The sequence below is a fragment of the Amphibalanus amphitrite genome, unplaced genomic scaffold (genome assembly GCF_019059575.1).
Source record: "Amphibalanus amphitrite isolate SeventyFive unplaced genomic scaffold, NRLGWU_Aamphi_draft 000618F_arrow, whole genome shotgun sequence".
NCBI classification, from domain to species: domain Eukaryota; kingdom Metazoa; phylum Arthropoda; class Thecostraca; order Balanomorpha; family Balanidae; genus Amphibalanus; species Amphibalanus amphitrite.
Genome location: NW_024882112.1, coordinates 73,723 through 86,409, shown reverse-complemented (window position 1 = coordinate 86,409; position 12,687 = coordinate 73,723). Strand labels below are relative to the sequence as shown.

The 12,687-nt window shown below is 47.9% G+C and overlaps 1 protein-coding gene across 4 annotated transcripts; it reads left to right on the top strand.

Annotated features, from left to right (window-relative positions):
- Window positions 1–5,449: 5,449 nt before the first annotated feature.
- LOC122363387 (EEF1A lysine methyltransferase 1-like) lies at window positions 5,450–11,859 on the top strand. 4 transcript variants are annotated; one of them, XM_043332596.1, is made up of 5 exons: window positions 5,450–5,589; window positions 8,802–9,112; window positions 10,455–10,605; window positions 10,947–11,156; window positions 11,430–11,859. In XM_043332596.1, exons 2-5 carry the CDS (start codon window positions 8,822–8,824, stop codon window positions 11,573–11,575), a joined length of 798 nt encoding a protein of 265 aa, XP_043188531.1. In that variant the 5' UTR covers window positions 5,450–5,589; window positions 8,802–8,821; the 3' UTR covers window positions 11,576–11,859. The 4 variants fall into 4 exon arrangements, with proteins under 4 accessions (XP_043188531.1, XP_043188532.1, XP_043188533.1 ...); XM_043332597.1 differs by lacking the exon at window positions 5,450–5,589 and adding an exon at window positions 5,597–5,669; XM_043332598.1 differs by lacking the exon at window positions 5,450–5,589 and adding an exon at window positions 5,662–5,743.
- Window positions 11,860–12,687: the final 828 nt, after the last annotated feature.

Here is a 12,687-nt window from a genome sequence, read left to right as displayed (position 1 = left end):
GGGCACCTGTGTGCCGATTTTGAACGAAATCGGGGGGGACCCCCCATTGACCCGAAATTTTGATTTTCCCGTAAAAACTTTCCTATGGGGAAAAATTGGAATTTTCCTGCAGGACTGTGTCTGGGTAAACGAGAGCTTTCGATTGATACCCATTTTTACCTCTTTGTGACGTCATTTCTAGGGGAAAACGGGTCATAAAGGTTTCCCTCTACCGGGGCCTTTTTTCCCCCTACCGAATCTGTGCTGTGCTGAATCTGTGCTGAATCTGTGCCAACTTCCGTTACATCACAGCGATCGCTGTGTGCGGTGACGGAAGGCTGACGTAGGGACGAAGTGGGCGGAGCTTGGAGGCTGTGTGCGGTCCGACCGCACACAGGGCCCGTGAACAGCCCTCCGCGCTCGATGTCTCCCGGACGGCGAAGATTCTACGCCGTCCGGCCAATCACGTTCCACAACCGCAGCCGAGCCCCCGCTGACCTTGGACGGGATTGGCCGGACGACGTAGAATCTTCGTCGTCCGAGAGACATCGAATGCGGGGTTAGTCAACTGGCAGCGGATTCGCGAATATTAAACTACCGCCAGTCCGACGGACCGCGCGGAGGTGGTGTCTATTTGGCGTATTTGGAATTTCCGACCTCGACGAGCGTCTGTGGTAGAAAACCACCACTTTGGTAGGGGAAACTACTGCTGTCGGCTACAATTTGCACTGCATGTCAAGCTATTGTAGCGACATCTGTGCATATACATTTCCGACCTCGACGAAAATCTCGCGGCGCTTCGCGCCGACCCGCCCCGCCCATTCATACTGGAGACCAAAAGAGATTATGAGTTCAGAGTTGTGACAAATACCTAAAGCAACCACCACGTATGATGAATACATTAACAGTTAACTATCAGATTGACGGCATGTGTCAACAATTATACCCTGATAGAAGACCGGAGGCTCTGGTTACCCGTGTAAAAATGAATACTTCAGACGCGCACCGCGTATGAATTCAGCCAGTATCGTTGAACAGATAAGGAATCGGCCTGAAAAAGTACGGTAACGATACCTAATTTTGGGTTTTTAGTCGGCCCCCTGTCAAAAATTTGTGGCGACGCCCCTGGCACGTAGGACAAAAGTACGTATCGCAAATGTTCGTACAGTATAAAGTACGCATGGGCAAAACTACGCCAAGGACAAAAGTCCGCATGGCAAAAGTACGTACAGTATGAAGCACGAATGGATAAAAGTACGTCAAGGACAAAAGTACGTATCGAAGAAGTACGTATACGGTGGATTATTAAGTACGCATGGACAAAAGTACGTCAAGGACAAAAGCACATAGGTATCGTAAAAGTGCGTACAGCACAAAGTACGTATGGACAAGAGTACGTCAAGGGCAAAAGTACGTATCGCAAAAGTACGTCGAGTATAAAGTACGTATGGAATAAGTACGTCAAGGACAGAAGTAGGCGTATCGCAGAGATAGGTACACTACGTACAGTACAAAGTAGGTATACCTAGACAAAAGTACGTCAAAGAAGAAAATACGCATCGAAAAAGTACGTAAATTATGAAGTACGTATATCACTAAGGTACGTACCCTTGCTGGCTCTCTCTATCGCCTGGATAAAAATAGGCCCCGCCCATCCCAATCAGCTGCTGCATGACGAGTTGATGACGACAACCACTACTTACCAGCAACCAATCTAGGGATAGCGTACGTGACAGTAATGGTGCAGCGGTTGCAAAATATTACATTGTTATTCAAACGGTTTTTGCTTTTAGGGCCTTGTTAGATGAGGATGAGGTTAGATTAGATGAGGTGTTGATGAAGGCAGGTATTTTTTTAAATATTTTTTTTGACAATTTTTTGCCCTTGTTTTACTTTATAGCTGAACCCGGGACCACCTGAAGTCTAAACCTTATTTTATATAACATGTCAATGCTGATGCTGTTTTGAAATGTGAAATTTAGGCAATGGTAATAGGAATAATGAATAGCAATTTCACCAACAACATTTTAATCTCTAGGAAGTGCAATTAAAATTAAAATCACTGTCTGCCACACTGCTCCATCCTGGTCATGCAACCAACGTTCATGGGTGGTGTTTCACGGCAGAGCACGCACTTGCAGTGCGCGCTGCGTGTGTCAGAGCATTGGGTTTCCATGGCAGTGTCAACAAACTTCACTGTGACGCTAAGCTATGACAGCATCCCAGAACGCTAGCATGCTGCGGTACCAGCACCAGCAGCATGCTAGCAGTATTTGAACTCAAACCTCTGTTCTTGGTACGGTTTTTCAGAACCTCTCACTCTGTTCCAAACGCGATTGATCATAAACTAAGAGATCACATGCAACGTCATTTGAGTGATGCTATGGTATGCCGTAGCTACCAGTGCGCACAGTGTCTGGATGGTGAAACAGGGCCATTATTAATCACATTTGCTTTGCTTTGTTTCAGCAGAAACCTGTCTGCACATGGGAGGAGCACAACAAAAGCCCATCAAGTTCATGCATGGCAGTGGATCTCAACAGGAGAAAACCAGAAAGAACATGGATGCTTGTAGATTGCAGTTGTACACTGCTGTTATCACCTGATGTGCGTGGCTGGCATTGCTCCTGGCAAGAACCACCTGCAAGTGATGAGATGGTGCCTCAGTTGTTGAGTGTGCTGCAGTGTGAGAGGCGCCCTGATCTCTACTTTGTGATGGGTTTCCATTGGAGGTTCAACTGAGAAGTGAGAACTGACTGTGACCATGCTTGAGCATGCCAGTGGAGCTTTACATGCTTAGGGCAGCTTTTGAACAGATGCTGACCATGGCATGTCCCATCCAGTTATCACGTGCACAGAATGGTGGGGGAGGGCAACTCTGGGCTCTTGAGTCAGCCCTACTGCACAGGGGGTACAGATGGCCGCTTACGTTTGGTGTGTCCTGCACTGCATTATCAAGCCCAGTCTGCGCCACAGGCAATGGGTCGGGCTGCACTATATTAAAGGCAGACTATCTTGCAAAGGAGGCTGGCATCCTCTCCCATAATGACACACCAATTGGCAATCATCGCTGCGATGATCACGAGGGTGTCTGCTTATCTAACATGGTGAGGTGGAGAGCCAGTTCAAGCTGGCCTGAGGGATGGTTTTACTTCATCTGAGGTCCCCTTTCCCCGCCTGCCAGGTCCGGTCAAACGACCGCTTCACAGTGAACGACTTGCAGTGGATGCCGTCCCACAGCGCAACGAGCGCGCCGACCAGAGGCGGCGGCCAAGAGGCGGCCGCGCTCCCCCAGTCGACGGTCCCGGTGGACGTCGGCAACGCCCACCGCGCGACCATCAGATCGGCTCGCGACAGCGCCGTCGCCGACTGACCGCATGACTGGTATCTGTTCTTGATGTGGGACCGACTGCCACCGCCGGTCGCGGAAGGGCATCGCTCATCGGCCATCGACGTCCGCCAGCTTCGCGTGGGTCACTGTTCGGGCTGCCACCAATACACCGAATCGGATGGAACCCTGTCGGCGAATGCCGGCGGTGCCCCGACATCGACTGCGCGGCGGCCAGTGCATCGCGTGCCGGGAGGAGGCTGGCACCCCCGATCGGTCATTGGTCACAAACCGTGTCCCAGCTCATGACTGCATCCAGCGCAGCTCTGTGAGATGTTCTGCAGCTGCTGCAGTCTGCCGCGTGTGTTGAAAGAAGAATGAACATGAGAAAACCTCAAAACTTTATGCCTATTCGTAATTGACCAGTATTGGAATAAGTTTGGATTTTGAGAATTTGTGTCCCTGTGCTTGTGCCTGTGTGGAAAGGCATGCTTTACGGTGTACCATCTCAATGTCAAATCCCGGCTGCGCTGTGCGGATTTGTGCGGCTGCTGACAGGCCACCTGGGTGCCAACATATGTGCGAATCCGCGAATACGTTGTGTTTCGTCAGTCAGTATCGTTCTGAAAATATTGACTGCAATAGGCTATATAGCGTATGACGGTTCAGCCCAGCAGTAATAACTGACCACTGATTGGGCGAATTTTGTGTGGTGGTTCGCTAATACATAACCTAAAGAGTGTTTTGCCGGAATCGTTTAGTAGCAGAACTGACCGGAATATATGTAGAATGCAACGGTTTGAATCGTTAATTTGTTGAAACGATTGCTCTCTGAGACCACTGTGTAACTTTTGACCTGAGAATCACCAATTATAACGACAATGGGGAAGCAGTAGGCTGTACTGTAGAGTGTAGGCAACACTATATAGTTGGCACACTTACGGAAGCACACGACTTACGCAGTGGACATCTGCATCATGCATGTTAAGGCTTACTGGGAAGAGTGAGAAATTAGTCAGAATATAACTGACTAAGGAAAATAGGCGATATTTCCTATTGAGCTGGGGCGGAGAGGGGGATGGGACGTGTGGTCAGCTATGCCAATAATTCATTCTCTTTATGCAGCTGTGTAAAAGGGCGTCCGTTTTTGGGTTAGACCTTCCCCATCGGCCATTTCCAAGTTAAATCGTGGTGGAAAGTCTGGAGACCTCAGCCTCGGTAGTCGGTACCCTGCGCGCTGCGCCACCTTGCGAAACATAAAGCAGCAGTCCTGACATCTACAGGCGTGACTTTTCATGAAAGCGCAGATGTGTTCGCGCTTATGCGAAGAAAATTCTTCCGAGTATGGTTGATAATGAGATTAATTGTTGTCATTTATTTATTAATTCATTGGCAAAAGTACCCTGATAAATCGGTAAAATAGCTTGAACTGTATCGTATTTCCTTGGGAAAAAATGACGAACTCATCCTAAGACATCCAGATTATTGGATGCGTTCGTCAGTTGTAAGTAGTTCAAGTTTTTGGGAAAATTTGCTTGTGGAAAATCATAATATTTCAAAGATATGCCTATTTTCGAATAATTTATGCATTTATCTGCATTGAAAAATGATTGTAAAGCAAAAGTGCAAAAGATTATTGTCTACTTATTTTCTCAAATCACGATTTACGAACGCACAAAACTCCAGCTTTTAATTTAGTGCGTGTGCGAATTGCGGTCAAGAAAAAATAATTAAACTGTCTATATTCCTCTAAAAACAATGAAGGATGAATGAGGAAATCGCTGTTTTGAACAATTGTATATTTATTTTTTCTTAATTAAGCAAAAGTACAAAATTTTCAACTATTATTACATTTGCTCTCACAAAACCCATCACTTTTTAGCATGACGTCATGTCAGCCAAATTTACTAGCGCCATCTCTGGAGAGCATCTTTCGAAACCTCCAGACGATAGAGAGAGCCCCCTTGCTGACTTGCATAGATGTCGCAATAGGTCGCAACGTCGCAACTATCAGCGAGACATGCAGTGCAAACGGTAGCAGACAGCAGTAGTTTCCCCTACCAAAGTGGTGGTTTTCTACCACAGATGCTCGTCGAGGTCGGAAATTCCAAATACGCGTCTATTTGCTATTTGGCAGCACTCGTATATTCTGACAAGGATGACGCATACAGTCATTTTTGGCGCAGTCACATGGGCAAGTTTGAATCTCAAGGTTTGGCTTATTTTCGATAAGTGGTGATATGCATGGTGAATTGACGGCTGCGTGGTCGCTGGATTTTTAGGTAAGTTGAATGCTTGTTACTTCATTGAATCCTGTGTCATCCTTTTTTGTGGCAAGTGAAAGAAATTAAGCCATGGTTAGGTAAGCCCCAAAGGAATCTTGGGCATAGCCTATACTGATATACCGTTTGCTGCATGATCATCTCATTCTGAACCGTTCGTTGCATGTTGGTGTAATCTGAGTAATATTTCTCATTCAAGAATGGCCCATACTTTCTGAGTGAAGTGCTATTCACAGGGTAGACTCTGATTTTAACGTTTGGACCTTGGTAATCTACCGCCCTGTTGTGAATTACAACATTGGGTTAGGGATAGTCTGCTAACAATGACAACATCACCTACTAAATGGAGTGTATTTTGATGGTATCAGGTAGGTACTTTACAGTGGCGGCGGAAGGTAATTTTGGATGGGGGTGCAAAGTTTTCTCAAGCGGCCCCTCTGGAAGTTGTGGGCCCCCCTTCATTTTTTTTTTTGAGTGATTATTATTGATTTATGAAAAACGAAGATTTTGGAAAACTATCCCCATACGCACAAGTTCTGTAAAAGGTTTGAAATTGCAGTGCACCTACCTATCTCAAATAATATCAGCATAAAGAAGCAAATGCAGCTAGTTTTTATCGACTGATCTTTTAGTCTAGCCACCACCCGCAGCGTCTCAAACCACTTTTCTGGATCCGCAGTGGACCATTGAGGGCTCTACGAGACCGTTCCAAGAAAACCGTGTTTAGAAGCCCCTTGAATCCGACCACATAGAGACTCCTCCAGAGACTTACATGACTCCCCAGACTGAATGAGCCCTCCGATCAGGGTTGGTCCCTTGAAAGTTGCTGAAAGGTTTCAGAAGGCAGTATAGGCTCGAAAGTCTTTTGAGGGCTCTCAGAAACCGGCATCGGACCCCAAAAAAGCCTGTATGGAGGCCCTCCAAAGCCGGGACTGAGGCCACAGGAGCCGATGTTTATCCTAAAGAGCCGGTATGGAGGACTGAATAGAGGAAAGGGGTCTCAGTGGGGCCTTCAGGGGCAAGCGTTGGAGCCCAAAAAGTATGTGTGGGGTCTTAGAGGCAGGTAGACCCCTGGGGTATACAAGGGGTCCCAGGAGCTCGCGTGTGAGCCCAAATATTCGGCTGGCGGCTACCAGAACCAGCATGGGATTCTTAGAAGTTAGAAGCCGCTTAGATCCACATTTCATGGGTCCTGAGTCCCAAGAGTCGATGTAGGGGCCATAAAAGCCGGTGTAGGGCCCATGGCCCAATAGGTTCCGACATTGAGACTCTCAGAGACCGGCGACGGGGCACCAAGAGCAGATAAAGTGCCTCAACAAGCCGACATGGGGCCTGAGAATCAGTGTGGAATTCCAGGAGCCTGCGTGAGCTCTCCGAGACCTTCGTATTTCGTAAGGTCCACAAAGGTCGTTGGGTCCTCTGAATCTGAACTCTGCGGGACCCTCAGAGGCCAGCATGTCTCCTGGCACCTGTCTGCGTTGAGTTGAGACCCTCCGAGGCTGTCGTACGGTTCTTCAGAGGCCAGCGTTGGCCCTTGAAGCCTTTGTTAGGCCCTAGAAGCTGTCAAGAGGGCCCTCAGAGGTCAGCATGGCCCCTGGAGCCGCCTGCCTCCGTCGAGGCCCTCAGAGGCCGTCGTGGGGCCCTCAGACGCCAGCGTGGGCCTTTGGAGCTTGCGTTGGGTCTTAGAGACCATCATGAGGGCCCAGAGAGGTCGTCGTCAGGGTCTTCAGCCCCTTAGGGACCGTCCTGGGGTCCTCAGAAGTTGTTGTGATGGCCCTTAGAAGCCTTCGGAAGGATCATCAGAGGTCGTCATGAGGGTCCTTGGCCATAGTGAGGGTCTTCATGGGCCCTTAGATACCTTTGCAGGGCTCTCAGAGGCCTTGGTAAGACCGCTAGAGGCCATCATTAGGGTCCTCAATAGACCGTTGCAGGGCCCTCAAATGCCAGCATAGCCCCTCCAGCCTGGTTGTGTTGGGGCCCTCAGAGGCCGTCGCTGGGCCGTCTAAAGCCAGATGGGCCCTCAGACTTGAGTTAGGTCTAAGGCCGTCACGAGGGCCCTCAGAGACCGTCATAGAGGCTCTCAGAGGCCAGCGAGGCCCCTGGAGTCCTGTGGAACCCTCAGCGGTCGTCATGAGGGCCCTTAGTGGTCGTTATAGGGCGCCAGGGGACAGAGGTCGTCGTGGGAGCCCTCAGAGATCGTCATAAAAGGGCCCTCTGAGGCCGTCGTGCGGGCCCTCAGATGCCGCATGGAGCACCAAACGCGGCTCGGGACACTTCAAGCCGGTGTGGGGGCCCCAAAGACTAGCATGGGGCGCTCCTGACCATAATTGGACATCCCGGATGATTCCACATCAGTGTTCGTTTCCCGATCACCGGTTTTCGGGAGAAAATGTATTGGATGGTGCGACGGGCCCCTTGTACGGATTTTGGGGGTGCAAAAAGATATGTTTGCACCCCCATGTACTTCGATGGGGGTGCAGCTGCACCCCCTGCACCCCCTATTCCGCCGCCACTGGTACTTTAACTTCTGTAAAATAATTTGAGGAAATTGAGTCATTAGTTGGTGATGTACATATTATATTGTTTCATGAAAAAAATTGCATCACCCCATGAAATGTTTCAGGATATGGTGCCATTTGCAATGCTAAGGGTCAGGCATTTCAGTCATGATATATTCTCAATTCGTTGAAAATATATTGTTTGGAAATCCTCAGCAGTCTAAAAGGAGAGATAAACTGAACAGGGAACTGACTGGATGCATCCTTGAATGTTTATTTGTTTGATAATCAACAGAGTTGATAGCAGTTTGCCTCCCTTCAAAACTGTTTCACTGGTTCTGAGCATTTTCTCCCATGCTTTGCATTGCAAAGGGTTTCAGTTTTGGCAATATGGGAGATGCATGAAATCAGGCAAAATGCGCTTGGAGCGCCACCTGCAAACCTATAGTTCTTTGATTCGCCCCCAGGTGGATCGAGGTCGCTAAATGACAATCGTGAGAAACCCAGTCATCTCACCTGGCGTTGTCTTTAGATCGGTATTATTTTTGTTCATCAGTATTTTCCTGCCCAATCATTTGAATTGTTTTAAAGATATCTGACAAGCAAGCTGAGTAATTCACGAAACACATGGGAGTCAGCCCAATGTGTTATGAATGAGCGCCACAAGGGGCATAACTCTTCGACATGTGGTATAATTGACTTGCCTGTTTTCAGACCTTTTGAATTTCGAAGTTATGTCTGAAGTTAACGTCAACGAAGCATACCAAGAAGGCAACGGCGCCAAAATAACATCAACTAGTAAAGAAGAGATCGACCAGAGTGAAGATGTAAAGGAAAAGCGATCACCAGCCGCTGAAGATCAGGACGAAGAGGATGACGTGCAGCTGTCGGCATTCACCATGTCTGCGCTGCAGGAGTTCGTCTCCGAGCAGCTGGAGCGGGAGCAGCGTAGGCAGCAGGCGGAGCAGCTGGCGCAGGACGCCGCCAAGGACCCCGACCAGCTGGCAGATTTCGAAGAGGACTGGGTAAGCTTGAAATGAGCGAGTAAATGGACAGTTGTAATTGCTAACGGACGGTGACTACATGACGTGTTGACTGGGTTTCTCAACCCTCTATACGTCTTTTTCCAGGGATACTAGGGTGGAATATATCGACACCTTTTTTTAAACCCCACATCTGTTCTCCGGTGAATTTCCGGGAAGCACGAAAGATCTCTTTTTAGAAGTGTCCAATCGTCCGATCCTGATCAAATTTGTGTGTTCGTAAGCTTGCTCTGGCATTGCTTGATCTGCCAAGTAGTGGTGTCAATTTCAGAAAACGTATGTTTAATGTCCGTCCAATGTCCAATACTTACGTCGACTGTCCGTCCAAAAATGTCCAAGCCAGCCATTTGTCCAAAAATGTCCGACATCTAGGTAATAGTTTACACTCAACACCGTTATTTAATTCGCTTTTAATGTATCGTTACCAGCTCAAAAGTGTTAATCATATGGAAAACTGAGCTTTCTAATGGCCAATCAATGTTAAACACGATTACTTTATAAATGAGGTGTAGCAAGCGATTGTCCAAAGTTGTCCAAAGCCTGCTGTCATTGTCCAACCAAATTCCGAATTGGAAATTGGACAATATCGGAATTCCGAAGATTCAAGTTCCGATTGACACCACTACTGCCAAGACAGACAAACCTGAGAAAAATCGAGTGACTGTACCTTTTTTGAAACTTTCTAAACAACTAGCCGGTCCCGTAGCTCAGTAGCCGGTCCCGTAGCTCAGTTGGTAGAGCGTTGGACTCCGCGTGGTGAGAGTACGCGTTCCCGGTTATAACAGTCCGGGTTCGAAGCGCGACGGGCGCTTGACATTTATGGGCCTCCTGACAGGTATGGTTGCGGTTGGTGGCAGGCCGTAGCCAGGCGAAGTCAGTGAGGGGACCGGCCGTGCGCGGCTATGTGCGCACGTTAAACTTTTTACTTTGGACTCTAAATTCTGCCATAGAACCGGAATTGCGCGATCGGAGGGTAGAGGGCAGGGTCACCTCAACAAGCTTCGCTTAGCGGTGGCTCTGTCCTTGTGAATCCTTCCTATCAAAAAGGTTCGGACTAAATTTATAAAAAAAAAAACTTGTCTGAACTTCACGGGAGAACAAATGTGAGCTTTAACAAAAAGGTGTCGATATGTTAATAAAAATTCGGCTGATTTTTCCTTTTCCTTTAAATTTCATCTTGTCCTTTTTACCGTCATATTTTAAACGAACGTCATACGTGTGATGACGGCTGTTTCTTTTGACAACTTTTTTGTCATTTTTTTTGCGTCCGCTAGGAGATTTACCTCGCATTGTTTTACTATGAGACCGGCTCTCCTCTTTTCAGCAACTGAGTCAGTTCTGGTACGATGAGGCCACGTGTCGTGTTCTGGCGTCCGAAGCGCTGCGGCTAGCTGGTCCGTCGGGTCGTGTGGCCTGCCTGTCCAGCCCCACGCTCTACCGGCACTTGCGCAAGGTCCGACCGCCTGAACTGAAACGTGAGTAGCTGATGTTTGTCTAAATGACAGCCGTGCATCCGATATGCTTTCAACGGTCCGAACTAAAAGTATAATATTTCTGAGATGTGATTTTTTCCAACTTTACCCTAGCAGACATGTAATTGATACGTAAACATAGCTCACATAAAGTCATTTGATTACTTAAAGCTTTGGAACCGACCTGGAACACCGAATAAGTGAGTCTGAAACAAAAATAACGGTAAAGTCTCCGGCGGCGGGAAGCATTTTAACCCGACCGCGCTTGCTTTCGGTATCCCCTTTCTCTGCGCTTTCACCTTGGTTTGCATGTGTTTGTCATTCACCGGCCTCTTGTGTTTCAGTGACACTGTTTGAGTACGACCAGCGATTCAGTGTGTTCGGCCCAGAGTTTGTTCTGTACGACTACCGCTCCCCGCTGGATGTACCTGGTGACCTACGCGAACAGTTTGACCTCGTGGTCGCTGATCCACCGTTCCTCTCGGAAGAATGCCTCACAAAGACCGCAGTCACCGTTCGGCTGCTGGCCAAACAGCACATTCTTCTGTGTACTGGTACGATTAGCAGCTGTAGCCTGTACTTGTATTGCTTCCTCTAGCTTGAACTGTTCACTTTATCTGGCGTGCTAAACTGATATTTCCAGCCTGTATTCTTGTTTGGGTTGCATTTACAGGCTGGACATTTTTATTAGCTCTTATCATTGTGTTTTTAAAGTCACGTCAGATCATATGTAGCCTACCTATTTTTACCGTATGCATCGGAGATTCGGGTCTTCTCGGCTTTTTTGGCTGTCAGGTTCGTCATCGGTTTGCCTTCTGTGTCGACAGGTGCCCAAATGGCCCCGCTGGCCGGTCGCCTACTCGGCCTCCATGAGTGCCGGTTTCGACCAGCGCATGCGAACAATCTGGCGAATGAGTTCCGCTGCTTTGCCAACTATGACTTGGACAGCCACGTCTCGAAGGGTACTACATGACACCAGTGCAGCAGGGAACCGGGGGGGGGGGAGGGGGGAGGATATTAGGAACTGATGTTATTCGTCTGGCACGTGACAAGCTGGCAAATAATGCGTAAGCAAGAGTGATAACAACAGCTGGCCGATGCAATAGTACTTCATGTCGTAAATTAAGTCGATTCGTGCTGGCCTGGCCCTGGGTTTGTTCAGGAAAAGCGTGGCAAATTGCAAGATGTGTTGTCATTTACGAGAAATGTTCTGATGTATGTTACATAAACAGTAATTAATACAATTAAATTCATCCATTTTAGATTAAAACGTAGTCCGGCGGCGAGGCGCCGACTTGAGACACGTTTATAAAACAGCCATCTGTAGCAATATGCATGCAACAAAAAATGACAGCATGCCGTTGGTACTGTCTAAAAATTTTGAATGAAATTTTGGAAAAAAAATAAAATAAAAATGTTGTTCTTTACAACGCACCATCTGGTTTACCTTTCCCACCAGTCGTACATCTTGGCTGATTAACCCGCGCCCTGGTGGGGTCTGTTTATAACGCGACCTGGTGGGGGGGGGGCTATTTTTTGCCCCCCCTCGTATCTCCGAAACTACTGGACGGATCCGCAAAATTCAAACGGCGTTCGAAAGGCCTGTCAAATTTGTCGAAGGAAACCAAATTTCATTGACCTCGGGGTCACCGATGACGTCACAGGTCAGGTCAAAGATGAAATGTTTCACCGTTCACGGGTCTTCTAGGGAATGCGCTATAACACCGAGGAAAACGCATTTTGTCGAGAATCAGCGGTAGGGCGTCAGTTGCCTAGTAGATATGTTGCTATTAGAGGTCACTGGCAATACCAGGTCAGGTCACAGGTCAGGTCACCAAGGGTCACAGGTCAGGTCACATGAGCCCAACTTTACTAAGGTTGTGTGATACATGTTTTATGGCCAATTTTTCATTTCCAACTCAATGGTGTTGGTTATAAGACTATCAAGTACGGCTTAGGTTTCTTTCTGGTGAAGTTCAGGTCAAGGTCAGGTCAAGGTCAGGCCAAAAAAGGTCAAATTTTAAAGTTGATAGTTTTGCATAAAATGGGTATTGATTCGATGCAGCTCGTTACGGGGAGTCTAAT

Bases quoted from the DNA above. Each gene is read 5' to 3' on its own strand.
- LOC122363387 (XM_043332595.1), top strand. From the start codon at position 5,933: ATGGAGTGTATTTTGATGGTATCAG. The intron at 5,958-8,801 runs GTAGGTACTTTA...GCCTGTTTTCAG, and splicing joins GTGTATTTTGATGGTATCAG to ACCTTTTGAATTTCGAAGTT. The intron at 9,113-10,454 runs GTAAGCTTGAAA...TCCTCTTTTCAG, and splicing joins CAGATTTCGAAGAGGACTGG to CAACTGAGTCAGTTCTGGTA.